General features: G+C 61.4%; 1 protein-coding gene across 3 annotated transcripts in view; it reads right to left on the bottom strand.

Moving 5' to 3' along the window:
- BSN (bassoon presynaptic cytomatrix protein) overlaps positions 1-27,542 on the bottom strand; it is a 79,062-nt gene that overhangs the window by 9,364 nt on the left and 42,156 nt on the right. For all 3 annotated transcript variants that reach the window (XR_006264611.1, XR_006264612.1, XM_043443174.1), the window contains 4 exons: positions 19,071-19,937; positions 11,570-12,037; positions 4,485-11,129; positions 220-2,326 (listed from right to left, as the gene is read on the bottom strand). Coding sequence is in view for 1 of the 3 variants with exons in the window: in XM_043443174.1 (XP_043299109.1) it covers positions 220-2,326; positions 4,485-11,129; positions 11,570-12,037; positions 19,071-19,937 (10,087 nt within the window). In the remaining 2 variants the exon portion in view is untranslated. The remainder of the gene's footprint in view (positions 1-219; positions 2,327-4,484; positions 11,130-11,569; positions 12,038-19,070; positions 19,938-27,542) is intronic.

Raw genomic sequence — 27,542 nt, 5'->3', positions numbered from 1 at the left:
GCCACAGCCACAAGCGTTAACGCCAGGTCCCCAGCCCCCCCTCCCACCGCTGGGGCCAGGGCGCGGGCGGAGCAGGAGGAAGGGCAGCCAGCAGCAGGGCCCACTGGGTGAGGCACCAGGCCTGGCCCCGCCAGGACACCTCAGGGCTCAGGGCCCCATGGGCAGGCAAGGCCCCCCAGGTGCCGAGCAGCCGCAGACATCACCCCCAGCTGCCATTACCTTCGCTGTCGGAAACTACGCAGTGGGAATCATCCAGGATGTAGCCCTCGTCACGCTTATATGAGTGGGACCGCGGTCCCTCCTTGACGTGCTCCTGGACGTCGGGCATGGAGTGGCTGGAGCAAAATGGTGGGCAGGTGTCCCCGGGGGGAAGGGGGCCCCCAGCAGGGCGGGGCCGCCCCAAGGGGCTGACAGGGCTCTCCTCTTCAGAGGCCTGGCTACGCATGGGGGGCCGGGTCCGGCCGTGGGCCATGCTCAGAGATGAGGGCTTGGAGCCCGCTTTTTGAACTCGCTCCACAGTCTCCCGTTCCCGCTCGTATCCCTTGGCCCGGCCCCCGAAGTCATGGCTGGACAGCTTCTCCCCACTGTATGCGGGTGCCCCCCGGGACCTGCTGCTCCCACCATACACGCGGTCATCCTCCTCTGCTGGGTCCCGACTGGACACCCCGTAATACCGCTGCTGCTCATAAACATTCTTCTTGAGCCCGTAGGTGATTTCATCCTGGAACTTCCTGCCTCGAGAGGCCAGGCTGCTGCTGACTGCAGAGGAGGGGTAGGAAGCCAGGTCTGACTCCACATCCTTGGCCTCTTCGATAGGTGAGAACTTGGAGATCTTTTGCTCCATGCCCGGCTTCCGGTGCTTGCTGCGCTTTGAGGGGATGGCAGCCGGGGCCAGGCTCTTGGAGGGGTGCTTGGGCCCCGCAGGGCCTGGACTATACTTGTCTGCTCGAGTGCTGTGTCTGTAGTCACTGTCGCCGTAATAGTGCGTGCTGGCTGGTCGGCCATTGCTCTCCACACCCCGGTGGTGGCCGCTCTTACCACGGGGCTCATAAGAGTCTTCCTCGGATTCTTCCTCCCCTCGGGTATAGCAGCAGGGCAGTGCGGACCCCTCAAGGACCCCTGGTTCTCCTGGCTCTTTCGCTGGACGCCCACTGCTGCTCGGCCCCAGGGGCTCCAGTCGCTGGCTTTCGGAGGCGGTGGAGGAGGTGCTGTCCTTGGTCAGTTCACTGATGTCGTCGATCATCACGTAGTTCCGGGGGACAGTCTGCTCCAGGCTGGTGTAGTGTGAGTCGGAGGAGTAGATGGGGGCTGGGCTCAGGCTCACACCACCGCGGTCACTGGCCCGTGGCAGCTCGGGAGCCTTGCCCTGTTCGTAGCTGCTGCTGGCGGCGGGGCCAGGGCCGCTGTAGCTGGTTTCCGATGGGGTTGAGGACATGGCCACAACAGGGCTGGCGATCACCTCGTAGTTAGTGGGCACTTTCTGCTCCAAGTCGGCCAGTGATGTCTGGCGTGGCTTCTGGTGGGGGGCACGGCTGTCAGCCGGGGCTGGGAAAAGGGTGGTCTGTGTGGTTGGCAGGGGCGTCTGGGCTGTATAATGGCCCGGGGGACGGAACACTTGCTGGCTGGGCAGGCCAGGCTCAGCGGGGTAACTGGTGCCAGGAGGAAAAGCAGGTGTTGGGTATGTGCTGGGACCGGGGTAGGTGGGTGGCTGGTGGGCTGCGAATCCGTTCTGAGTTGGCCCAGCGCTGCCTGCAGGGTACAGTGGCGCTGGAGGTGGGAACTGGGGCGGCTGGAAAGCAGCGGAGCCGGAGGGAGTAGCAGGGGTGGTGGCGGCGGCGGCAGCAGCGGCAGTGACGGGGAACTCCGCGTACTGGCCAGCCGGGGTGGCACAGCCCTGGAGCCGCAGCTGGTTGAGCTCACTGTCAGACAGGTAGTCGCGATGCTCGCTGAGACCACGCAAGGGTGGGTAGTCCCGGCCACCCCGATCTTTGGCCAGAGACTCTTTGCGCTGGGTGATGCCCAGCTCCAGGTACTTGAGCTTGGCGTCGATCTCCTTCTCCTCCTCGTCCAGCTCCGCCTGCTTCTTGCGCAGCTTGGTGGACTCATGTTCCACCAGCCGTAGGTCCCGGTCCAGCTCCCGGAGCAGGCTGGCCTTGGTGGCGGGGACAGCGGCGGGCCCCACCAGCCCGCGCTGCAGCAGGCTGGCTGCATACAGCTGCGGGGGAGGAGCCTGGCCAGCCAGGGGCAGGTGAGCCTCCTCTGGAGGGGGGCTGGGCAGTGTCCGCTTCACCTTGCGGACCAGGCCGTTGGGCGGCAGCGCCGACACCTGAGACAGAGGGAAGGGCGGGCAGCACTGAGACCCAAGGTGTGGGTGGCTTGCTGGGGCACGGGGTAGAAGAGCCCTGGCCTGGCCGGGGTCAGCGCCCTGGTTCTCCAGGCAACCTCGAGGCCTGCCCTGCCCACCCAGTGGCCTTGGAAGGAGGGCCTGTGATTGTCTTATGGGCCTTCTCCTTCCCAGAGCTCAGGGCGGTGGGAGGGGAGGAAGGAGCAGAGGCCCCTCTGGCTGATGCCCAGTACTGGCCTGGCCCCCAGTGGCTCTGAGAACCCCTGCTCGTCTCCAGCGGACTTATCACCTTCTGCCTCCCACTGATTGTACTGAGGGCAGGAGAGTACAGGTTTGGCTCTGGGTGTGGGTCTGAGCAGCTGGCAGGGGCCAGTGGAGAGGGTCCTGGGCCCACCGGATTCCCTAGAGGATCGTGGCCAGGGGTGCGTGCTGACTGGAGGTCAGGGGCTTCAGGCTCTGAGTCTTTTCTGCCTCCTGCCCTCCTCCTCTCTCAAGTGAAAGGCAGTTCAGCCGCCTGTTCAGAGTCTCCTCCCCCTGCAGCCTTGTACCACTATCTGCCAGGCCATGCTCTCCGCCTGGCCCCAGTTCCTCCACATCCCTGTCAGCCCCCGCGCTCTGAGGCTGCCAGACCCCTCGAGGGCCTCTGCAGCAGTATCTCTGGCTCCTTGGCTTCCTGGTCCGGGCTCCCAAATGTGCGCTCCGTGGGGCCCTGCTCACCTGCTCATTCTATGTTGCCTCACAGTCCACGCTGCCAGAAGCTTTGCCCTCCCACTGTCTCCAGCTCCCTGGCCTCTGGGTTTTATGGACCACCCAAATCCCCCAAATACACTGGGGACTAACACTGGACTTCTTACTGCTTATCTTGCCAAGCAACTACCTCCTACCTGCTTTCAACACGTGTCCTAAAGGAAATGCTAATGTGTCCCTAAACCTCAGGAGGAAGGGTGACCTTTGAGGGAATGGAATAAATTTCCCTCTTTGAACTCCTCATGCTGTTGTCCATCGCTTGTCATTTTGATCACATGCCATGAGTGCTCATGGGAGTGTGCCCAGTGCATGGGATCTCTGCGCTGACCCTAGTGTGGAGGCAGGAACCCCTGCCTCTCTGACCTGCCCTCCCTGCCAGCGCTGACTCCGTATTGCACCCCCTCCCCTCTGGGCTGCATACCCCAGGGCTCTCCTCCACAGCCCCACCCCTCGAGGCCTCGCCTCTCCCCTCTCTGCATCCTACCCAGAAAACGGGTCAGTATACCTCACAACGCCTCTGGCTCCTGCAGGCTCTCCCCAGGGCCACTGTGCAGGCACTTCCTTCAGTCCACCTGCCCACATTCTGCCCAGGAAGCTTCCTAAGATACTCATCTCGTCCTGTCTCACCTGCCTGAAACATCCAGAAGCTTCAAGGGCCTTTCAGAAAAGCCCTCCCCTCCTGGCCTGGCATTCAAAGTCCTTGGTGTCAGGCCCTAGCCATCCCCATCTTCCCAACACACCAGGCCCTCTCTCACAGTTCCAGAACAACACTGGCAACTAAAGTCACAGACAAGGAGCCGCTATCTAGGGGAGCAGACAGGTGTGTGAACAGACTCACTGAAGGTGGGATGGGGGCACGGGACAAGATGACGTGGAGAGGATACTGCAGCCTACGGGGATGGGCCCTGAAGGGTAGTCCAGGGGGCTGGGGCTTTGTGTGGGGCAAGGGGAGCCAGGCTGGAGCTGGGGAATGGGGAGCAGCTCAGCCAGGTCCATGTTACTCATTTTCCCAGGAAACATCCAGAGAAGAGGTTTGGACTTGGAGGGGCACAGGCCGGATGGGAGAGCTGGGGAGGCTGGAAGAAGGAGGTGCCAGAGCCTAGGCCAGCTGTGGGCCGTGAAGAGGCAGCTCTAGGGAGGGGCTGAAGTTTCCAGCAGGGTCTGGATGGCTGCAGGGGCCCAAATGTGAGTGTGTCTTGCCCAGGATCACCTTGCTGGGCTGTGGGCTCCACCGGATATGCACCCAATGTGCCTCCGACTCTCGACTTCTAGCTCTGGGCCTCTGGAGCTGGAGGTGACTCCACTCCCACCCCAGGAGACGCCCCTCCCTGTGGGGCCCCCCAGGCTAGGCCGAGACCCCTGTCCCACCCTGGCCCAGCCCCGGTGCCCATACCTGGCTACCCAGTCCCCCCTGGTGCTGGTAGAGGGGGAACCTCTCTTTGGCAGACTCCTCGGCGGTGGGGCTGAGGGGCTTAGGGTCAGACAGGGAGCGCTGCAGGGTCTTCATGGGGCGCGGCAGCGTCTGCTGGCGGAAAGCGCTGTCAGCTGTGAAGTGCTTCTGGGGACTCACGTGAGCCTTGTTCAGCCTCTCACTGGAAGCAAAGGAGGTGTCCAGGAGCCGGTGTGGGGACAAGGGGGAGACTGGTGAGTAGAGGACCTGGGGAGACTTGGGAGGCTGGCGGCTCACGAGCTGAGAGAGGGACTCCGGGGGCAGGTGGGCCTGGTATCCAATCTCCAGGGGATCCGGCTTCTTTTTTTCGAATCTGCCCAGGGGCCCTGGGGTGACGACCTGGATGCCAGGCAGGTAGGGACTGATGGCGGTCGGCCCCATGAGCTGTGGCCCAGCCACGCCCTGGGCTTGCCCCTCTGGCTCTGTCTGGCAAGCCAGGCTCTCACCACGCCCAGTCTTCTCGGGCGCCGATATGTACCTGACGATCTCCACCTTGGGGTCGGTGACAGCTGTGATGTGGATGGCTGGAGAGACTCGGGGTAGCTGGTCAGGCTCCGTCTGCACGGAGCAGTCACTGATGGTCTGGATGCCCACACTGCTAGTGGCCCTTGCGGCAGGGGCAGCAGTGGAGGAGGAGGCCATCGCATCGTGCTTGCTGTCAGAGCCGGAGTCTGAGTGACGGGAGAGACGGGACCGGCGGCGGCGCACGGGCTGCTCCCACTCGGCGCTGTCCTCGTCGTCAGTCTGCACGCTGCAGTCAGCGCTCCGCCGAGCCCGGCGCCGTCGGGTCAGGAGGTAGCGGCCCTCTCCATCCTCGTCGTCTGTCTGCACACTGCTGTCCGCGATTCTCCTGACCCCGCAGGGCTCGGGCGCCGACTCCGGCTCGCATGCGTCCCGCAGGCGTGGCATGGAGTGCCGCTTCTTGAGGCCGCCACTGCGGCTCGCCTCCCACGGCTCCTCCGTCTGCAGTGACATGTCCGAGGCAGAGCTGGGGAGACCACGGTGCGGTATGGGCTCACGCGGCTGCCCGGACCCCTCGGGCACAGCGATGAAGGCCGCATGGGTCAGGGGTGGCCAGTACTGGCCGTTCTGGGCCAGCTCCGGGGCGGCTGGGGGCGGCCCTCTGCTAGGTGCCTCACAGGCCACTGGGAAGGGTGGCTTCTGCCGCTGCTTCTGTTCCTCCAGCTGCTGCTGCAGCTGCTGCTGCAGCTGCTGGATCTGCTCTAGCTGCAGGCGCTGTTGGGCCAGCTGCTCCCGCTGCAGGGCAAACTGCGCCTGCCGCTCCTCCTGCTGCTGCTGCAGCACGTGATGCTTGAGGGTCTGCAGCTCCTGCAGCTCCCGCTGCACCAGCAGCTGCTCCTCTTCACGGTGCCGCTGCAGCTCCACACGTTCCCGTTCCAGCTCCTCCTGCAGCCGCAGCTGCCGCAGCTTTTCCAGCTCCACCCGCTCTCGCTCCAGCTGCAGCAGCTGCTCCTGCTGTTTCCGCTGCCTCTCCTCCGGCAAGGCATCCTCCCTCTCCAGCCCCGGCCGGCCCAGGGGCCCGCTGCCACCCCCGGGAGTGGCCTCTCCCTGCGGCTTCTGGCCCGCCCCCAGGGCTGGGGCTGCTCCCACCTCCTTGGCAGCAGCAGGGGGTGCTGTGGAAAGGGGTTCTTCCCGAGCAGCCCCAGCAGGCAGCTCTGGCCTGGGGGGCCCCCCAGTCCCTGGGGCCTTGGCAACAGCCGGCTTCCCCAGGTAGACGGGACCCTCAGCGGGTGGAACACTGGCAGGGGCGGGGAATCTACTTGGTACAGGGTATCGGTACAGCCCTGTGGGCCCAAGAGGGACGCGAGGGGCAATCACAGGCAGGCGCGTCAGGCTGGCAAGCGGCACGGCTGCGACTCCACCGGGTGGGTAAGGCCTGTACATGCCACTACGCACCATGGGCCGCAGGACTGAGGCAGGCTGCGTGGTGATGGGCAGTGTTGCAGCAATTGGAGTGTTGATGGTCGAGTAGATCATGCCATCGGCTGCCCGCACAGTGGCTGTGGATGGCAGCAGCTGTCTGACTGCTGCGGCCTGGCCGGCTGTAGGCCGGTACTGGGCCAGGTTTCCAGGACTCCCCTGGCCCTCCGGGAAGGTGGGGTTCCCAAGGAGGCCAGGTCTCAGGGGAGCCAGGCCCTGCGGGGCACTGAGCCCGGGCTGGGGCTGATACTGCATGAGGTCGGTGCCCCCACCACCGCTGCCGTGCCGCCCTCCGTACTGGTCCATGGAGTTGAGGGCTGCGCACATACGGCTTATCTCACGGGCTGTGGTGGCGCTGTACTGGGCCAGGCTGGCCTCCTGGAAGCCAGCCGTGTCTCCCCGTGGGCCATACCTGTGGTCTGAGTAGATGTTTGACACTGAGCTGTACCGCCGCATGGGAAGCGGGTGAGTCAAAAGGTCTGTGGGGTGACGCAGGTCAGTGAATGAACCATACTGCAAGCCCTGCCCGAGGTAGCGGCCATCTGCAAAGCCCAGGCTGTAGGAGTGCTTCAGGGAGCTGAGGTCCATGGCCGAGTCTCGCCCTGGGCCCTGGAAGAGCTGCCCAAACCTGTGGGCATGGTAGTTGAGGCCGGCCTCAGCCAGATTGGTGTCGGACATAGAGGAATACAGCCTGCCGGGGAGGCCCTGTGGGTAGGGCCTCTGCTCCTCGTGGGGGCCGGGTCCCCCGACCACCTGCGCCCGGTAGGTGGGGGGCTCGGGAGGTTCTGGGTCCCGGGGACTGTAGAAGGGGCCGCTGCTTTGGCCAGGTGGGGCAACTTCTGCCACACTCCTCTCAGGTGCGCTTGGGGCAGCGCGGAAGCCGCCCGTGCAGCTGCTGCCAAAGGGGAACTTGTAGACCATGTCACAGCATGCCAGCTGGCTCTCAGGCCTCATGCCCGTGAGGTCCAGGGCCCCTGCCGGCTCCTCTGGGAGCAGGGTGCTCACGGTGCCTGCTGCACCTTCGCCCACCTGCACCACCACCGTGTGTGGCTTCCTGGCGCCTGGCAGGGCGTGCGACCGCAGCTCTGTGGGGGCGGCCCGATGGGGTTCAGTACCGGGCTCTGGCACTGGGCCCGACTTGAGGCCAACACTCTGCGCCGGGCTCACCTGAGTGATCAAAACGTCCCTTCTGGCCAAAGGTGCTACCTGGTTGGACAGGTTATACCTGGCAAACTTAGTCTCCCGGGGTCTTCCCCGAGGCCCACCACGATATGGCGCGGTCTGGACAGCCTGCTCTACCTGCTTGACCTGGGCCAAGCACACTGGGCTCCCCGCACCCTGGCCAAAGTCAAGCCGGCTCTGGAAGGGGTCTCCATAGACCACAGGCTGCTTCTGCTGAGCCATGAGCACAGAGGAGGCCATGGTGATGCTCACGGTGGTGGCGGTGCTGAGGAAGGCATGTGTCTGCTCCTGGGCATTGAGGTTGATCACTAGAGGCTGCACGGCGGTTGACTGGCGTCCTGGGATTGGATCCAGAGCCAGGCCGTACTTCCTCGCTTCCACGGCCAGAGAGGTCAGGTCCATGCCCTGGTCAGTGAGGATGATGGGCGTGGGCTTGACGGCGGTGCGAAGGTCTACCACGGCACTGCCCGGGGGCCTGGGGCCGGGCTCAACCCTAGACGTTCCAGGGATGGAGGAGATCCGGCACAAGGAGATGTTCTCGGCAGGCAGGGCGCCCCAGCCATACACTGCCAGGGGCCCATCTGCACCAGCGCTGGGTGCCCGCGGGAAGCCAGGGGGCCCAGGCAGCTCGGGGGGCTGAGCCCCACTTGGAGGTGTTGTCTGGCTGTAGCTGTGGGTGGTGGGCTGGGTGTCAACAGGTGAGCACACTGGGGAAGTGGAGGCACTGGCATGGACCATCTTGGTCTGGCTGGAGGCATCTGATGCCAGGGTGATAACCATGAACGGGCCATCCTGAGAGGACTGCTGCCATACCAGGCGAGGCGTGCTGGGTCGGTGGGGCGTTTGTGTGCCCTGAGCCACCGTGGGTGTCGGCGCAGGGGCGCCAGGGCTCCGTGGCGTGTCCAAGGCAGGGGTCGGGCTTGGCGTCTGTGTAGAGAACTCCGCAGTGGCCCTTGGGCCCAGCTTGCCAGGGGAGAATGTGGGACTCTCTGAGGGAGAAGATGGAGAGAGAGGGGGGCTGGAGCCCGCAAAATAGGGATATCCCCGGGAGGTCTGTGGGGGGCCACTCTCACCCTCACTCACGCCCAGGGGCTTGTCTCTGGTAGCCCGCCCACTGACAGCTGGGCCACGGGGGGCCTGGGGTAGCTCCTCAGTTTGAGACCCATAGTTTGCAGTGGCCGGGCTCTGTCCATAGCCATGGCCAGCGAAAGAGGGTGAAGGGCTACGCTCAGAGGCTGCTGGGGAGGTCGGAGCCATGTACCCTCGTGGCAGGCCAGCCGGACCAGGGGTTGCAGCTGTGGAGGCCGAGGCCCCGGGGCCCTGGGCAAAGCCTATGCCTACTTCCTTGGAGGCGGAGCTGGGGGAGGCAGGAGCACTGTGCAGCTTGACGGGGTCCTGAGGCTCCTTTGCAAAATGCTGAGTCACACGGACATCAGGGATGACTCGGCCCCCACTGCTGTCTGAGGTGGTGGAGGTGGCGAAAGACACGGGGGCAGCAAGCTGGGTGGGACTGGTACCAGGGGTGAGTGGGCCGCCATTCTGTTTCATTGGGTCCATGTACGCGCTCTCGGCGTTCAGAAACTGTTTCTCTTTCTTCTTGTCCTCAGCAAAGGCCAGCTCCCGCGAGGAGGCCTGGTGCATGCGGGCGATGCTCTGGGACGTCTGGAGGATCTCCTGGTACACGGCTGCTCCCAGGCCGGCTGGCGTGCCCTCCGCAACCGGCTGAGCAACCCCGCCATAGTCACGGTCTGGGGTGTCCTGGTATTCAAAGGAACCCTGGGCCCGGGGAGCTGCGGGCTGAGAGGGACCACCGTGGGGCCCACGGCCCCCTGCCGCCTGGCCCTGTTGCCGCTGGAGCAGCTCGGCCTTCCGCATCATCTCCTCGTAGGCCTCCTCAGCGCTCTTGAGGGGCCGGCCGGAGCTGGGGGTCGTGGCGCTGCCTGAGGGGGTCTCGGTGGGAGAGTAGAGGGACATGAAGGTGGGCAGGTTGTACTCACTACCCGACTTGTAGAGCCGGCCAGGGCCCCCCTCCGGGGCCTCAGCCTCTGAGTCGAGGGAAGGTGAGGGTGAGTACTCGGAGCAGGAGGAGCGGTGGAGCTCCTCCATCTCAGCCGCCTGCCTCAGCTCCTCCGTGGGCGAGGCGTCCTCGATGGGTGATAGGTTGCTGGGGGGGGTCTTGGAGCGCTCGCGCCGCCGCTGGGCCCGCAGCTCCTCCTTGTCCCGCCGGGTCTTGCGGGCCGTGCTGCGGATACGCTGCTGCTCCACCTCCCGCATCTTCTCCTGCTCCCTCAGCAGCTCCTCCTCCTCCCGCAGCTCCTCCTCCTCCGAGGAGTCCTCGATGGTGGGCAGCAGGGGCCCGTGTGAGCGGTGTCGGGCCTTGCGCTGCTGCTTGGCCTCCTCCAGCCGTTGCCGGCGGCTGGGGCTGCTGTCACTGTCCTCCTCCAGAGAGGACAGGGAGGTGGGTGAGGTGCCCGATGTGTAGCTGGGTGTGGAGGCTGGCAGCGTGGATGAGTGCTCCCCGCGGGAGCGGTCCTCGGGCGAGCCCGTCAGGCTCTCCATCTCCAGCTCGGGCTCCCGGTCCAGACTGGGGTCGGGACCTGGGCCCATGTCCAGCTCATGGCCGTAGCTGCCTGTGCTATTGAGCTCAATGGTCTTGAAGCGGCGGAGCCCGCCCTGCAGGGCCCCAGCAGCGCCGTCCACATCCTCCACGGGGCCTCCCTCAGACAGCAGCTCCTCATAGCCCGTGGTGGCGTTGTGGGGCAGGCGCCTCTTGGGCAGCGCTCCTGGCTCTTGGCTGGGCTCGGGCCGGGGCCGGGGCCCACCCTTCTGGGAGACATGTTTGCCCGGGCCAGGCCCGGTGGGGGCGGCCTCGTCCTCCTCCAGGTTGTCTTCCTCAGCGCTCATCTCCAGGATCTGCCGCCGCATGAACTCCTCATCGGTCAGGTCTGCCGCCCGGGCTGGGGGCTGGGGCGGGAGAGGGGACAGGCCACCCTCGCTGCTGTCCTCCACATAGTCGTGCCTCAGCTGGCTCCCGAAGTCATCAGAGGACTCCGCTGCATCCTGCTGGTCCCCCTGGCGCCCCCACTCCGTGGAGTCTTCTTCCTCCTCCAAGATCTCCTCCAGCTCCTCGTCAGAGTTGAACGCCTCAGGCATGATGGACAAAGAGTGGGGCCGCCGCTTCTGCTCCTTGGCACTGCCGCTCGGCGGCCTGCTCCGCTCGCCACTGGGGGCCGGGCCCTGGGCCTCCAGCGAAGGCCGCATGCTGCCCCCCACCTTGTGGAGCTCCGAGGGGCTGGGAGGGCGGGGCCCCGTCACCCCCGCGCTGTCCAGCTGCTCCACCTCCTGGCGCACGACACCGGTGATCTCGCTCTGCGAGCTGGAAATGCCGTCAGAGGAATAACCTGTGTCGCTGAGGCTCTGTGGGCTCCGAGACAGGTCCTGAGAGTAAGGCTTGCCCCCTGGCTCCTACAGCGGGCAAAAAGCAGATGCTGACTGCTGATGGCAGATGGCTCCTGGGGGAGCCCCAGCCTCTCTGTCAACCCCCGGGGCCCTAGGGAGGGGGGTGCCTCCACTCTCGGGGGATTCAGGGCCCACCACCCACTCCATTGCTCTGGGCTTGCATAACTCACAGGTTCCATGTCAAACCCCAAGCATCCCTAGGTTCTCAAAGAGTGTTACTAGATCTAATGGTAGGAAAGATGCAACAAAACATCTAAAAAGGTGTCAAACACAGGATCAGCCTAGAACCCAGAGGCTCCAGGCCCACCATGCCTCAGCAAGGTGGCTCTGCTATCCTCTGTGGCCCAAAGGGCCGTCCCAGGTCCACATCCCAGTCCCGCGGGGAGCTAAACCCTTCTCCACACTCCCCTGCCTGAAAGCCAGGATCCCTGGGAAGGATGACTGACCTCTGTCTCCCCACCCTTGGGGGCTTCTGGAACAGCCTTGGCGGTGGGGGTGCTGGGTTCGGTCCTCCGCACCCCAGCCTTTGCCTTAGGAGTCCCAGGGGGTAGGGTGGTCTCTGGAGGGGGCTTCGGCACAGGCTCGGCTTTAGCTGGGACTCCCGTCTTCTTTTCCTGGGCGCTGCTCGGGGTCCTGCTGGGTTCAGAAGCCCTGGCGGGCTTGGCCTGGGGACTGGCCTTGGTGGGCGGGGGGGTGGCCTTGGTGGGCTGGGGGGTGGCCTTGGCAGGTGGGGGGCCTGATGGCTGGCCCGGCCCCTGTGGCCCTTTCTGTTTTGGAGGGGCTGTTCCAGCTGTTCGGTGAGGGGCCCCCGAGGGGGGCTGCTGTGAGGCAGGCAGCGGCAGGGGTGTCGGCTCTCCCAGGCTGCCCTCCAGAAGCCGCTTAGTTTGGCAGTTCAGACAAAGCCACTCGGTTTTCTGTAAGGAAATGAGAGAGGAGGGTTTTGATGAAAATCACAGACACTGGAGTACTTAAAGATGACTTCTGTGACTATTCCTATAAACACGAGGAGAAAGTCTCCCGGAGCATGACACTACAGACATGAGGAGCCAAAGACGGATGGGTCTGTTGGTCCCAAATGACAGAGGGCCTTTAGATGCTCATGCACAGAGTTCAAAAGACAAACCCCAAGGAAGGGTCCCTTCCTTACCCCAGAGGGAGCTTTCCACTAGGCTGAAAAGGAGGACCTGTATGAGAGAGGAGGCTACAAAAGCAGCACAGGGTCTTGGGACGAGGGGGGCTGGGGCCTCTCCCCAGGGTGTGAACAGCCCCGGGAGCAGAGCAGAGTCCCCCAGGTGAGTGTGCCCTTTCAGGAAGGACATCAGGCTGGGAGCACCTCCCAGATGCACTGCCCCTCCCCAGCCTCCTAATTCTCAGGCCTCAGACACCATCCTTCTCCATTTCCAAGTGCGTGCTGTGCTGGGAGGGGACTGGCTCTCGGGGCCAGGGGAGGCTGTCTAGGGGAAGTCCTGCTTGGTGGTTTAGGGTGGGGCCGAGCAATCCCCTTTGCTCACACCTCAACCCAAGTCACCTTGTCTTAGACCAATAAAGACCCCCATGCAAAAGCCTCCTCCTGCTCCCCGGACTCTGGGCTCTTCTGACGGGGACTGTGCGCTGGCTCTGAGGGCCGGGCTGGGATCCTCCTCTACCATCAGCCCCTCACTTTCAAGACTACTCCCTTTGTGTCAGTCTCAGTGCTGGGGGCCAGAGACACAGCCGTGGCTAAGACGAACACATGGGCTGGTACACGGTCTTCATGGAAGCCAGAGCCCAAAGGGGTCGTTCCCAGTATGACATGGACATCAATGGTGGAGTTTCCAGAACCCCAGCAGCCAAGTCGAACCCCCCCAGGTGCCACCATCTGCACAGGGAAGGGTCTGAGCACCTCTTGAGCAGGTGATTTCTGTAGCAGCTCAGTGGCGGGCAGGGGATGTCTTCCAGGGGCCTCCTCCAGAGTTAGAGCTCCTCCTTGGCGGGACTTGGGTGGGGAATGAGAGTAACAGGCACCCTAGTGCCTGTTCTCGCCCCAGGGTACAGAGCCTCAGCACCTCTACTATCCTGCTCTTACACATGAGGGTGCCCGGGCTCTTGGGCTCCTGCCAGCAGCTTGACCATCAGGATGGGGCGTCAGGGGAACCAGAGGACACAGAACCACAAGGTCAGAGAGCCAGGGACAGGGCCACAAGAAAGCCCTCAGCCCTCACCAGCCCAGAGGGCCAGAATCTTTAGCACCCTTACCTCATATACCACCCCTGGGCCCACGACATCCCTGAGTCCACCCAACAGAAGCCTGGAAGTATGGCACCTCCAAGATGTCTGCCCTTGGCCTGGCACCTGCAGGCCACCATGGTGGGTGCTGTATCAGTGGTTCTGCCCTGGGCCCTGGCAGGAGGCCAGGCCAGGCAGGTGGCAGGGCCTGGGTGTTGACTGAGGGATAGGTCTGCTCCACAGGCTTGGGACTCGGGGTGTTGAGACTGCTTCCCTGAGACTAGAGCTCCAACTCTGCTTGGAGGCTGAATTCCATACCTAGGTCCTGAGCAGAGGGGCTCAGCAATGGAGGGGAACCCTTCAGAGGTCCCGCACGTCCTCACCCTGCTCCTTGCAGGGCCTGGTTCCAGCACCACTGCTGATTCCCTGGGACCTTATCGGATGCTCTGTGTCCCGCATACAAACTCCTACAAGGTCCTGGGTGCTGGCCCCTGGCTGGGCTCACCTGGTGCCTAAGGAGACTGCTGGGTGGGCTGAGCCAGCATCACCTTGGGTCACCTTGGGAACCCCTCCATGTTGGAGAGGACTGTGAGGCGGCAAAAAGACCCTAGAGAAGTGGGAGGGGTGTCGGCAGAGACCCAGAGGAAGTTCTAGAAATGAGCAAACAGTCCCTTCCGTAGCCCCAGGATCAGCACGATGGGGTGAGGATCTGGGCCTGGACAGGGGGCTGGCCCAAGGTAACACTGCCCTGGCTCTCCCTTGGGCCCATGCATATGGCCATTCAGGTTAGGCCTCTCGAAGCTTGGTCATCTGCCTCGCTCACCTTGGTGGTTTGGAAGACCTCTGACCTCCACCTCTGGCCGGCAGCCCCAGCCCCAGAAGGAACAGTCCGAATGAAGCAAGGCCACCTGGGAAGGGTGGCGGGGATGGAGGCGACAGACCTCATGCCAAGAGCTCAGAGCCAGCCCCTGCAGCAGCCTGCTGACCTGAGCCCAGAGGCCCAGCCCTCAGCAGAGCGAGTCAACTGTGGTCACAGGCTCCCTGGGGCCTTGTTCCTTCCCACACTTACTCCTCTCGGAGGCAGCCAGGCTGCAGAAGGAGCGCCCAGTTGGGCCTCTTGTTCCTGGCTCTGCTATAGCAGGCAGCAGGGGAGGAGGCGGAGGCATGTGAGGGAAGAGCTAAAAATAAACACCTGACCTGGCAGCTGGAGGCCCTTCCCCAGCCCCTTTGGGGGTGGGGGGAGAAGGGTATAGGGCATTCGGACCATTAGAGGGAGAGCCAGGGGGAGACCTGGCCAAGGCTCAAGTCTTCTGGAGGGTGAGGATGGGGTGGGAGGCAGGCCGTGCCTGGGGGTGGGAAGGCAGCTGGGAGCTGCGGCCCTGACCCCTCTGTCTATGCTGCTTGCATTTCTGCCCCTCACTTGCCCCCACTCCACCCCCACCCCTTCATTCCCTGTTCATTCATTCCCTCTCCCCATTTAGGGTTTACCCCTCATTCATTCATTCTCTTGCATGTTCTGTCATACTCTCCATCACCCAGCCCCAGCTTTGAGGAGCTGCTTGCTTGCTCTTTTCCTACCCCCTTTGGCAAGTGAGCTGGGGATGATCTGGGACCTGCAGATGGACAATGGGAGGCTCTGATGACCATGTCGGCTTTGCCTCCCTCTGTCCAGTGCCTTTCTGGGGGCAGAAAGGTAGCAGCCCCCGAGGGCAATCACCATCTCGTGCGCTTCCCTTCGGATGGAGCTAGGTGAGTTCAGGGCGAGGCAGGGGACATGAATTGTCAGAGAGTTGGTAGGGGCCCCCTGGCAGGCATATGAGACCTCCTGCCTTCCAGAATCACTAGCTGCTGTGCCTCGTGGGCCAAGAGAGCCCAGCGCGGCTGCCCTGGAAGCTGGGCCTCCTCCCCACACTGTGCCTGAATGACCCCGCCGAACATAGTCTCTGCATGTATTGCTGGCCGAGGTGTCCACCTGGTTACAGTGACACTGGGCTGGCTGCCTAGCCCAACGCATCCCCAGTCCTACTGCCAGACCAGGGACAGCGGATGAGAATTCCTGAGACAAGGATACCCAGAGGTTAAAAAAATAAAAGCCCAAGCCTGGCACCCTGGGCCACAGGCACGGCCATCACTGGGCTGCTGTTCCTCTCCTGACTGTGGCCTCCGCCTCCAATAAGAGGAATCCCCGCTGAGAGCCCCAAGGTGTGCCTTCACGGTTGGGCTGCCCTCTGCTCATGCTGCAACAAGTGTGTTTGTTCCCGGGGGCCGAACCTGATGAAACGAGGGGCTTGCGCTGGCCACGGGCTCAATTCACACCCAGGTAGTCAGGGCTGGTAGGGACTTTCTTGTCCCTGCAGAGACTTTCTTTTCGGACACTCTGGTTCCAACCTCCTGGCTGAAGGGCTGCCTGTGTGCTGGACCTTGCACAAGATTCTGAGGTGTGGCATTTCACTGGTTCTCACAGAAACCTAAGAGAGAGCGCTGAGGCTCCCATTCCGCCGTGGAGAAAACAAGGCTCCCTGAGATCTATCCCCAGAGGCAGATCAGCCCCCAGCCCCTCCCACACATCACAGGCACCAGGCCCTCTGCCGGGGGGAGGCTTGACTTCTCAAGGCCATGGCTGCTATTTTGGCAATTATAACAAAATCAGAAACTGGCGGCGTTACTGTAACTATTCCAATTGCACTAATTTCTTCACAAACTCTATTTTGAACCAAAAGCCAATTAAAAATTAAGCCAGAGGGTACTATTATCCTTCAAAAAGATATATAGGTAAAAAAAATTTGGAATCAACAACTCTTAATTATGAAATGACTCACTGAGTTACCACTATGGTTAGTTTTTGGAGGAAATTTCAAAGGGAAAAGGGATCTAGCTTTCCAGTGCCTCCTCCATTGTGTGCTCTGGACTCCCTCTGGAGAAAGGGGGAAAAGTTTTTATGGCTCAGAGATGTTGGGGATGGTCCCCACCCTGGCAGCCCAAACAGGTGGCTGGAGCCATAGCAGGTCTAAGAGGCCTGGAGGGTGTTGGTCCGTCCCCGCCAGGTACCCAGCACGCATGCTGACAGGGGTCCCTCTGTTTCACGTTGTGCATAGAGGCAGCTTGATGGCGAGAGACTGCTAAGGCAGACCTAACCCTTGGTCCTGGAGAAGGCTCTCTTCTCCACCTCCTCCTGCCACCTCCCTACCAGGGAGGGATGTGTCTGGGCCACCTGCTGAGAAACCAAGAACCTCTTACCAAGAACACACAGGGAAACACAAAACTGCTCCAAGAGCCAAGCGGCCATTCACTGAGACAACACCAGAGATGGCCCAGGGCCTGGTTAAGAGTCTCACCGAGGACAGGCAACAGTGCTGGTGGGAGAGGCGAGGGAGGGGAACACCCCAAGCACAGTCCCTTCCCATCAGCCTCTGGCAAGACAGAAAGCAGGCAGAACCATGAGACAGCCCTGATCATTGTCTGCAGGGAGAGAGGACAAAGGACTGGAGCAGGGCCGTGGCTACCGGGATGGAGAGATGAGGCCGGAGTCTAGCCAGCGAGAAGGCAGAGCCACAGGGCTTGGGCCATGGAGGATGCTCAGGGGGACAGGGAGCTGAGGATGTCCCAGGCTGCCAGCTGGCACCTCTGATGGATGACGGTGGCATGGTCTCATGGTGGGAACCACGGAAGTGGCATGATGGCTGCCCATCCACACTTCCCCAGGAGCAGCCCTGGGCCCTCTAGGGATAGCAGCTTTAAGCAGCAGAGTCCTGAGGAGAAATGAGTCAGAGAAGCTGGGCAACCTCCGGAGTGCTGTCAGGAGCACAGGACCAGAACGCCCAGCAGCTTTGCCATCAAGCCCATGGAACCCACAGATCCCATGGAAGCAAGGGTGGCCCTGGCCCAGGAGGAGACGGTGGGGCAGGACATGGAGACAGCAGGACATGGACGATGGGGGCAGAGGCCATGACCACCAAGGGGCAGAAGCTCCAGAGTCCAGGAAGATGACAAGCCAACCTCTCACGAGAGGCTGAGCTGAGAATCCAGACCGCTCACCCCGAGTCAGCATGTGACTGAGACTCTTCTATTTGGGCAGAATCAGCACTTCCTCTGGCCCGGCCCAGAGGCCGCTGAAAGGCACTGTCAGGAACATTTATCCTCCTGGCCAGTGACAGTTCTGCCTTCCCCTCTGCACAGCCTGCTTAATGAGGAAATGTGGGCCAGGAGGTCTCCCGGGGACAAGGTCCTCTGAGCTGGGCAGCACAGCAGGCCAGAGGGGCTCGGCTCAGGCCCCCCGCCCAGCCGTGCGTGTGTGCCTGGCTCTGACCGGAGCGCCTCTGCTCTGCGGTGGCTCCTTGGTGTCCCCTCACCTCTCTGGGCTGTCAGGCCAGCCACCCTCCAGTGAGCCACCAGACCTAGGGCTTGGGGCAGTGGCAGTGACAGCCCGGAGGGTCACATGGGCATCCACGAAGAGGTCACCTGTTTTGCTCAAGCCGCCCCTCCCTGCATGTTGGAAAACATGGCCTCTCGTGGCCAAAGTTACTCCCATGGAGGCCTGACCCTAGACAAGTCAGAACTAGGTGCCACAAGCCCGTTCCACCACCACACACACAGGCCTCTGCTGTCTCTGGGCCGGCGGTAGTCATGGCATCACACTCTCCTGCCTGCCATCAGTTAACACACGGCTCAGCCCAGGGGCCCCAGGACTCAGATGACTGCTGTGTGCCGAAGGGGGCTTGACATCTCCTGATGTGACACAGCTAGGGACACATCTACCTGCCCAGATGAGCCAATCATAGACCCCAAGGGCACTCTCAGAAGGGGACACACCCAGCTATGTGCAAGGCAGCAAAAGTGGGGTTCACATGGATGAACCAGGTGGGGCGGAGTGGGGTGAGGGGAGGAGCCGGGGCAGCCTCCCAGCCCAGGCTCACCCTGCGCTGCCAGGGTAGCTCCATGGGGCACCTTCAGAGCCTCCCAGGATGGGCTCCAAGCTTCACGAGAATACCAAGCCTCCTGCCCGCTTTCACCCTACTCTGCACAGAGCCAGCGCCCTCCAGTGGAGGAGGGACTGCAGAGAGATGGGCCCCAACCCCAGCACTTCCCTCAGACTTCCCTCTGGGTAAAAAGAGCATCTCTGAGCATCTCCACGAATAGCTCCATGGACAGCCAGACCCTGCCAAGAAGAATTTGTGGACCAAAGCCTATGGCATTAACAAGTAGACATTAACACCCATGACCTCAGAAGAGGGGATGAAGGGAGGACATTGCCTGGCTGGGCTGCCCTGCTGTGAGGAAGCCTTCTGCCCGGCCCTGGGCATGGGGCACAGCCCACTGCCTAACTGCCCTTCAACCCCTGTGAGGATCACAGAGGTGGGCAAGGTGGGACCTCAGGCCCTTCTTGCATGCACAGGGGTGATTGGAATCTTCCATCAGGGCCATGCCCATGATAGCTGGGAATGGGGAGGCCAGTGCAGAGCCTCCTAAGCCTGGTTACCTTTGGGACCAGCCTCAGGCACTAGTCAGCTGGTCAGAGGCAGTGGGCACCAGGACTCCATTCACTGCACCAGTTAACTCCCGGAGTGGAAGGAAAGGCTGGGGCCAGGACCAGATAAGGGAGCGGAGCCCTGCTGCTGCTATAGGGGCAGCCCCATGACTGCTCCAGACTCAGCTTTCTGCTGCCCTTTCTGACTGATGCCCTCCATCACCCTAGGCTCGGCCCCTCACCAAGGCCCAAGGGAACCTGCTTGGTCCAGCTCTTACCTCCACCAGGTGGGGCGTCGGGTTGAAGCCACACAGGTTGCACACCTGGAGTTTGCAGGTGGTGCAGGTGTTATAGTTGGCGGGGCCCTTGCTGCCCACGTTGAGCTCGGCTTGGCACAGTGGGCAGGTGGCCCTTTCCTTCGGCGTGGTCTTTGGCTTGGCAACAGCCTTCGATGCTGCCTGGTGTTCTGTTCTGCCATGCTTTGGGCTGGTGGTTCCCCCAGTTCTCGCCTGGGCTCTGGGCCCTGATCCAGGCTCAGTTTTGGCTCCAGTTGCGGGCCCGGGCCCAGGCCCTGAGCCTGGGGGTCTTGGGCCAGCCTCCTTGCTGGCATCACTGAAGACGATCTTGGGCGGCCCCTTGCTGGGAGCAGGCTGGCCCTGGGAGTCCGCTTCAGGCTGCGCAGACATGAGGGTGCTCGCCTGGGTCAGCAGCGATGCACCAAGGCCAAAGAGCTTCCCAGTGAGGCCCTCCTGGGTTGGCTCAGCAGCACCAGGCCCGGAGGGCACTGCAGTGGCACTCTTGGCCGGAGCCTCTCCTGCCAGGGGCCTGGGCTCGGCTGTGGAAGGCTTGATGGGGAGAGAGGGCTGGGGAGACACCCTCCCCACCTCTGGAGGAGCGGCAGCTGGGGCAGGCCCCGGCACTGAGGTGGCCCTGGCTGTCTCGGCCTGGCGGGGGCCAGGCTGTGGTCCCCCTGGGCCCCGAGCTCTCTCTTGCTCCGGCTTCCCCAGGGGCTGTTTGGCTGGGGAGTGGGCAGGAGACAGGCCCGGGGAGTGTAGCTGCTGCTGGCTCTTGGAGCGAGGCGCCGTGGTCATGTCCATCCCCAGAGCCCTCTGCATCTGGCAGTTCAGACACAGCCACTCCTTCACCTGAGGAGGAAGCAGCAGGGTCACCAGGACAGTCAGGACTGGGGCGCCCATGGTCCAGGTCATTGCAGCCCCCAGCAGCCCGGGCCAGCTCCTAGCACAGGCAGGAGCACAAGCCGGGTGCAGGTGTTTCTGGGCTGCCAGGAGGCGGGCTGAGGGGCAGATGACACCACCCTGCCCTCTAGGAGCTGCCAGGTGCACGGATATGAACGGAGGCAGTCACACACTCCCCAGCCCCAAACTGCCAATCCACTGCCTGCCAGGGTCCTCCCCACACCCACTGGCTGTACCTGGGTACATCATGCATCTCCACATCCCACCTCAACAACCCATGCTCCCATCCTCCTGGTTGGATGACCCCACGTTGTGCATGCTAAGTCGCTTCAGGCGTGTCTGACTCTTTGAGACCCCATGGACTGTAGCCTGCCAGGTTCCTCTATCCATGGGATTCTCCAGGCAAGAATACTGGAATGGGTTGCCATTTCCTTCTCCAAACGATCTTTCCGACCCAGGAATCGAGCCCGCGTCTCCTGTGTCTCCTGCATTGGCAGGCGGATTCTTTACCACTAGAGCCACCTAAGAATAGCCGCAAACTGCTCATTCTCTTTCCCCTGCTGCCCCCTTCAGGTCACTTCCATAGGGCAGCAGAGTGATCTTTTAAAGCATATATCAGGACAGACCGCATGGCCCTAGAACAAGTGCCTGGTATGCAACAGGCAGTCAATAAAAACTTGCAGGATGAATAAGGAAGTGAAGAGTAGTAGGTGGGAAAGGGAGGAAAAGAAAACAAAAAGAAACCATGAGCCCTGTCCTCGAGGAGCTCAGTGTCTTGCTGAGGAGAAAAGATATAAATGAAACATCTTGAGAGCGAAATAAATGAGGGCAAAGTGATGCGACGTGAGTGACGTAAGCCGAATGAAAAAATCTTTTGCTTTCTTAAGGAAGACAAATTTTCTTTTAAAGAAAATGGGATAATTTGTGCCTCCAGACTAAACAAGGCATGTGTCTGTCCACATGAAGGATGTGTCATTTCTCTCTGTCATTAACTCCTTCCTAAGGAGAGGGGCTCACATTTGGGTTGGGCCAATCACTGGTTTCAGCCAGGCTTGCAGGGATGGGCACATGACCTTGCAAACAGGGCCAATCAGAGCCCTTCCATGTTTCAGGGTGAATGAACAGTAGGAGATAGGGTCACTCATCAAAAGGATGTAGCGGTGGAGTGGGCAGGAGCCTTCCTGCCCAGCGTGCAGAGAGGCGCTAAGAATGAAGTTAAGAGACAGTCAGAAATGGAGCCAAGACAGGAGAAACAAGCAGACCCCATGGCTTCATTTAATTCCCTGGATACAGCTCTGCCTTAAATCTACCCTCAGACTCCCAGTTACACGAGCCAATATTATCTTCCTCTCAAAATCCAAATATAAATCAGAGCATGTCACTTACAGGCTCAAAGCCCTCTAGGGGACTCCCCCCTCACTTACCATGGGAACTCTTTACTGTGATCTGGGAGGCCCCCGATCTACTCCAGCCTACGCCTCTCTCTGTCCCCCTTTCCTGCCCTCTCACCTCAGGCACGTTGGCCTCCTCTTCTACCAAGTGATCCTTTGAGCCCTCTTCCATAACCAGGCCTTTCACTCACTCTTTCCTCAGCCCTGGAGCCAGCTATCTGCACATGTCTCAGCCAGGATCACTTCCCCATCAGGGCCCTTCCTGGCCATACCATTGAAAATCCCTCCGAAGCACTCTGTAGCTAACCACCCAGTTTGTCTTCATGGTACTTGTTCTTTCCCAAAGCTTATGCTACTTTATTCCTTTGGGTGTCTCCTTGCCCTGCCCACAAGCTCTTACTGAGGTGGTCCAGGGACAGTGCACAGTGCCTGGGCTTACTCCACAGAGTCTTGCTGGGGAATGAAGCCTGATAACCTATTAATAGGGGCATGGCTCTTACAAAGTTACAGCCATGAGACTGGAGATTCAGCATCCCATGGTGTAGAAGGAGTTCCTCCTTCTCAACCTGAGCCAAGGCAGAGGACAAGTCTGCTCATCCATCATTGCAACGAGAGTCTTTGAAAGCACCACAGTAGCCTAGTTGCCAGGGAAAGGTCCAGTCTGGTCCCTGGGGCAGAAAGCCCTTCTGCCCATCCTCAGTAGCTACCTCTAGCCCTGCTCTCTGTCTTGAGGTCACAGGGCTGTATGGCCACCACTGTGGCTGACTTGGGGTTTGGGAGCCTGGGCTTGGCTGTCTTGCCATGAAACCAAGAGTAGCATCTGAGACAGGGGAGAAGCATGCACTTTGGTGAGTGCATGGCGCCCTGCATCATGCAGGCAATGTTTGCAGGCATTCTTTCATTTTGTCTTCACAGTAGAGAAAAACCAAGGTCTAATATGATTTAGCCTCTGGCTCTTGCGGTCACCCAGCTAGGAAGTGGGGCTGCTGGGGAGACTGGCCCTGCCAGCCCTGCTCAGCTCCTGAGCTGCAGCCTGGAGCCCAGTGCCTTTCACATGTCTACCCCTTTTGCAGGCCACTGAGCCTCATGCAAGTCAAGTCAGAGGTCTAGAAGCTGCCCTCGAGAAACTCAAAGATCAAGCCCAGGTCTGGAAACCATAAGATCAGGGATGCTATAGCACTGGGCTGTGAACTGCCCCGCCCCAAGCTGGGAACTGTGAATGCACCTAGGCGCTTTGAAGACCCAAGGCAGCTCTGTACACTTTTGGACAGAGAAAGCCACAGAGAAGACAATGCGTGTCTTTGGGACTCAGCCCCAAGACTCCTTTAAAGAAGTCGTATGTCTCTGAGCCTGGGATCCGCTGCCCGCGCGGGCGCCGCCCAAGACCGTGGGGCCCCAGTTGCCGCCCCCTCAGGAGCCACCATGTTGGTGATACCCCCCCGGACTGAGTGAGGAGGAAAAAAAAAGAAGTCGTATGTGGCAGGGGTGACAGGGTTCACTTTTATCCAAAGTAGGAGCTTCCAGAGGCGAGCTGTTTGGGCTAACCCTCAAAGAGACCCCAGGAGATGATCACCCTCCTGAGCGGGGTGCCAAGGCCCTGGCCCAGTTCCTAAGGTGAGTACACTGCACACACCCAAGGTCCCGTCTCTGCAGCACACCCTGAGGTGGGACTTCCAGAGAAGAGGAATCTGGGAGGTGAGACCCTTTGATTCTGAGACTTCAGGGAGACCCTGTTTTGGGTCCTGGATCAACAAGGGGTCAACAAGGGCTTGTGCTAAAACTCCGCACTTACCACCAGAAGCTTCCCTTATCTAGCCCCCCGCACCCAGGCTGTCACAGGCGTCTCACCTAAAATAGAACCTCGCCAAGAAACGGCTAAAACGCCCCTCAGTGAGTCATCTCCCAGATGGGCGCAGCTATTTCTATCCAGCATCTTCCAGACAGCGAGGAGCTGGCACTGTGCCCTCCCCCAGCCCCTCCCAGGCCCAGCACACAGGCCTCCTGGGCAGGATGCTGGCTGGGGAAATCTCTGAATCCATAAGATTCCCCTCTCTGGCTCCCCCATGGACCCCCGGGAGCCTGTTGGGAGGGGGTCATCCCCAGCCTCTTCCTCCCTACTCCAAGGTCCTTATCCCACGTTAGAGACATGGGAGTGGCCCACTGGTTGGGCAGGGAGATGGCTGTGCATCACCAGCCCACCTAGGCTATGGATCCATGACCAGGCCTGGGGCAGGTCCCCAGACTCTGGGACCAACTACAGTGAGAGTCTTCCTTGGCTGGACCATGTCTATGGCTCCTGGGCACCCTCCTAGCTGACTGCCCACTAGAATCAGAAGGCAGGCCTTCCACCAATGTGACAGGAGGCCTCTTTTAGAGCCTTGTTATCAGAGATCTCCATAAGCCTAACTTGGCACTTGGCTGGGAGATGTGCCAGTCACAGACCTCCTGTCCCAAGACCCAGAGGTGGAGCTAAGGGGACCTCCCAGGGCTCCAGCTACCAGGTAGATAGCTCTACCAGGCAGTGGCTAATCCTTCTCGCCAGCGAGGGGCCCATCCTGCCATCTCAGAGGCGCAGAGGCCCCTGCACCCCACCCCGTGGGGGCCTGAGCAGCAGTGGGGGTGGGGAGGCTCAGGGTGGTGTGCTGGTCGGGAGGCGGGGAAGCAGAGGCTCCAGGAAAGTGGCTTCTGGTCCGGAGGCAGTGCCTGCGCTGCAGGAGCCGGCTTAGGGTGAGCACAGCAAGCCCCGTGGGCTCTGAAGTGACGCCTTCCCCTGGAGAGCCTGCGCAGCTGCCCCCTCGCGCTGTTCAGTGCCCAGCAGGGCAACGGAGGTGATGCCACCCTCCAGGAGCCGGAGGCTGGGGGCTCTGGGAACCGCACGTCTGCGTGGCCTCTCCCTCCGTGGGGCTCCGGGGCAGGGAGGGGAGTGGGGACACCTTTTGGGAGGGGTTTCTCTTTCCCACAGGGACGCTGGTGGCGCTGCACCTGCCACCCTGTGTCTTAGCCCCGGAGGGGAGAATCCAGCCTTGCATGTGGTTATTTGGCCCCAAAGAAGGCTGCCCAGGGCGGGGCCTGCCACGCTGTCACCTCCAGGGCTGCCGGGAAGCTCTGGGCCCCCAGCAGTAATGGGTGCTCCTGCAGCATCCCCTTCCACATCGCCACCAGCAGGGAGGAAGGAGGGTGGCACACGTCACGTGGACCGCCTTCCTGCGGAGAGCAGCGGCTTGCCTCGGAGCCCAGCCCTCCCAGGGAGAGCAGGCAGGCAGTGTGTCGGATCGCTGCACTGACATCATGCCTGATGCTGCATTCACGCTTTTTTCCATTTTGGTACAAGCTGAAACATCACAGAAGCAGGTTATAAACGAGCCCTCCCTGCTGGTGCCAAGTCCAGAGGTTTCTGGGAAGGCCCCGCTGGACAGTATGATGCCATGCTCTTCCGGGCTGTGAGTCACAGGCCAGGCCACGACTGGGGGCACGTAGCCCACTGTGGGCCAGGGACCGGGGGACCTGTGCCCTCACACTGCCCAGGGCATTGGATACGCCACCTGCCTCATCCAGCATCCAACTGTCCCAAGTCTGCCACTAACCTGCTTCACCTGCCAACTGGTTGATCTCAGGCCTAGTGGTGGGCACCACAGAGTCCCACAGGGCAGGGAACATTGATCCAGAGCCTGTTCAGCCAGGCCTGGCCCACAGAGGAGATCCGTGCCAATGTCATCGGGTCAGGACCCTGGGAAAGGCCCTCGGAACCTGCCTAGCATCTGAGGCCAGGATTTGGGTAGTGGAGGCTGAACCCAATTGCTGCTTGGGGTTGGAAGTCTTCACTGAAGCTCCATGAAAGGGAGAGAATTTATCCCTTGCTGGTCCTTCCCCACCTCCCAAGAGCCCTCAACTCCCCCCGTCCTACCCCAGATGGCCCCCTCCCCCTCAGGCCTATCTTCTCTGCACTATATATTCATTCTCAGATAATTTTACAGCCCCCTCTCATAGCTAAAGTCAGGTCTGCCATGCCTGATGGTTGCAGCAGTGAAAAACCCCCTCTCCCACACAGCAGCCTCATCCATCTTCCCCCAGTGACTCTGGCCTCTACCTCGCAGTGATCTAAGCAAGACGGCCAAGAGGCCTAGCTCCTGGGAGCAGGGGCTGGTAGGACTAGCTGCCCAGGGCTGGCTGAGGCTTCAGGGCCTTTCCCCACTGACTCAGAGATTGTTTGGGTCAAAGTGGCTACTGCCAAACAAACTGCCCAGAAGGGACAAAGGCCACCTAGAGGTCCTTTCACATCCCCTCTGTTTGGAGGTGGAAAGGGGAGGGCTGGGCCCAGGAAGAGAGGAAGACACCTTAGCTGCTCCTCAGCCCAGCGCTGATCCATATCCTTCTAACACCTGCTCCTCTTTCCTCATGGCCTGGGCGAGTAGTAAGGCGACCAGGAGGGAGCGGAGGGAAAGGGGCAAGGCTGGAGGCTGCGGCAGAGGGATCCGGGCTGCACTCACAGCACCACCCCCGGGCCATCTGGTGGCCCGGCCCTCGCTGCCGGAAAGAGTGGGATGCAGGCAGGAGAGGAAGAGGCTTGTGGCCACTGCATCTCTCCCCCCCTTTTCCACACCACCCACCCTAGGCACGTGCCTAAGCCCAAGGTTTGCCAGAGGTTGGGGGTGGGGTGATGGCACAGTAGCTTGGTCTCAACAAAGTCCAGACCTTGGAACAGGTGAAGAAAGACCGTGATCATGTTTCTGTAGTTCTCTTAGAGGGGGCTTCTGAGTGATTCTGACTAGAGCAAGGAAGGTGGAAGGCACACGGGCTCCTGGACCTGGAAGACTGGGGAGGAGGTGGCAACCCTGCTGTACCCACAGGGGCAGAGGGTGGGCACCCCTGGGTGCAGGCTGCTGCCTCATTTTGGGTGGTGCTCCAGGAGGATTCTGCTGATCTGAGTGAGAAGCACAGGCGTGCAGTCAACCCTGCCTCCACACAGCACTCATTCCCGTGGTGCTGTTCCTAGGGTGAGGACAGACTCCTCTGGAGGAGTTCCAAGCCAGGATGCGCTGCTGGGGCAGCTCCGAAGGGGCAAGGAGGCCCCGGATGGGGCTGACAGATAGGGCACGGCTCGCCCTCTCCAGGAGGGATTCCCACCTTGACCTCACCATTCTCCTCCACTTGCTGGCCCACGGCCACACCTGTCTGCTTCGCCCACTATCAGAACAGGTGTCTCTGTCCTGGAGGAGAAAGGGGTGGCAGGCCTGAATGCTGAGTCACTGAAGAGCAGAGAGGCAGGCTTGGGGTGTTGGCAAAGCCACTGAGGCTGGCACCCACACCCTGCTTCTCCCTGAGAGAAATGCGACGTTCGGGAGGTTAAGGAGCTTGTGTAAGAACCCACATCCAGGGAGAGAACAGCCTTCCTGTTTTGTCCCCGTCACTGGGCACTGGATATGCTTACACGTGAACACCTCTGGGCTCCTGGTCAGTGCATCCTCACTGAGAGGGCCTCCTGGGGCTGGTGAGACACGTTCGGACCCTATCAGGTGAGCATCTGGAGAATGGTCAGCATTTCCCAAACTGGATGCCATAACCGCAGCCCCTAACATTCCATGAAAGCAGGTCTGGGGGAGGCGGCCAGTGGCAGCCCCGTCTTGGAGCTCCTGCCTGTACGTGCCTTGAAGGACCTGGCCCAGAGGCCTGCTCTTCCTCTGCGGTAAGTTGAGGGCCCCTTTCCTCCTGGCCCTGAGCCGCGGCTCCTCCCAGCACAACGAGGCAGATGAGTGTAGCCAGGTCCTCCCACTCTGCTGTTTTTCCAGGAGCAGCCCAAGGCTGGCTTCCCTCCCTGCTCACCAAAGGTCCTCAGTGTGGGAAAGACTGGGAGGCCCACCGGGAAACTGGTGCTGCCATGTGTGGCTCTCGCTTGATCTCCACCCACCCCACCCAGTGTCATTCAGGTCCTGCTGCTCTATGAGCGGGAGGCTGGATCCCAGGGGGGCAGGGCCAGCATAAGGAGGCGGGAATTCCCACAGTGGCCTCTCATCCCTGCCTGCCAAACCCCCTTGCCCCTGTGAGGCTGGGTGCTTCTGGCTTCTCGGTGGCAGGAACACAGGTGAGTTTCCCTGGCCTTCATCATAGTGCTCTAGATACTATGGAGCAACACTTACCTAACTGATCAGCGCAGGGATGGGCAGTT

Source organism: Cervus canadensis, chromosome 22 (assembly GCF_019320065.1).
Source record: "Cervus canadensis isolate Bull #8, Minnesota chromosome 22, ASM1932006v1, whole genome shotgun sequence".
Classification (NCBI taxonomy): domain Eukaryota; kingdom Metazoa; phylum Chordata; class Mammalia; order Artiodactyla; family Cervidae; genus Cervus; species Cervus canadensis.
The sequence above is the reverse complement of the archived record's forward strand: the minus strand, read 5'-3'. Positions and strand labels throughout refer to the sequence as shown.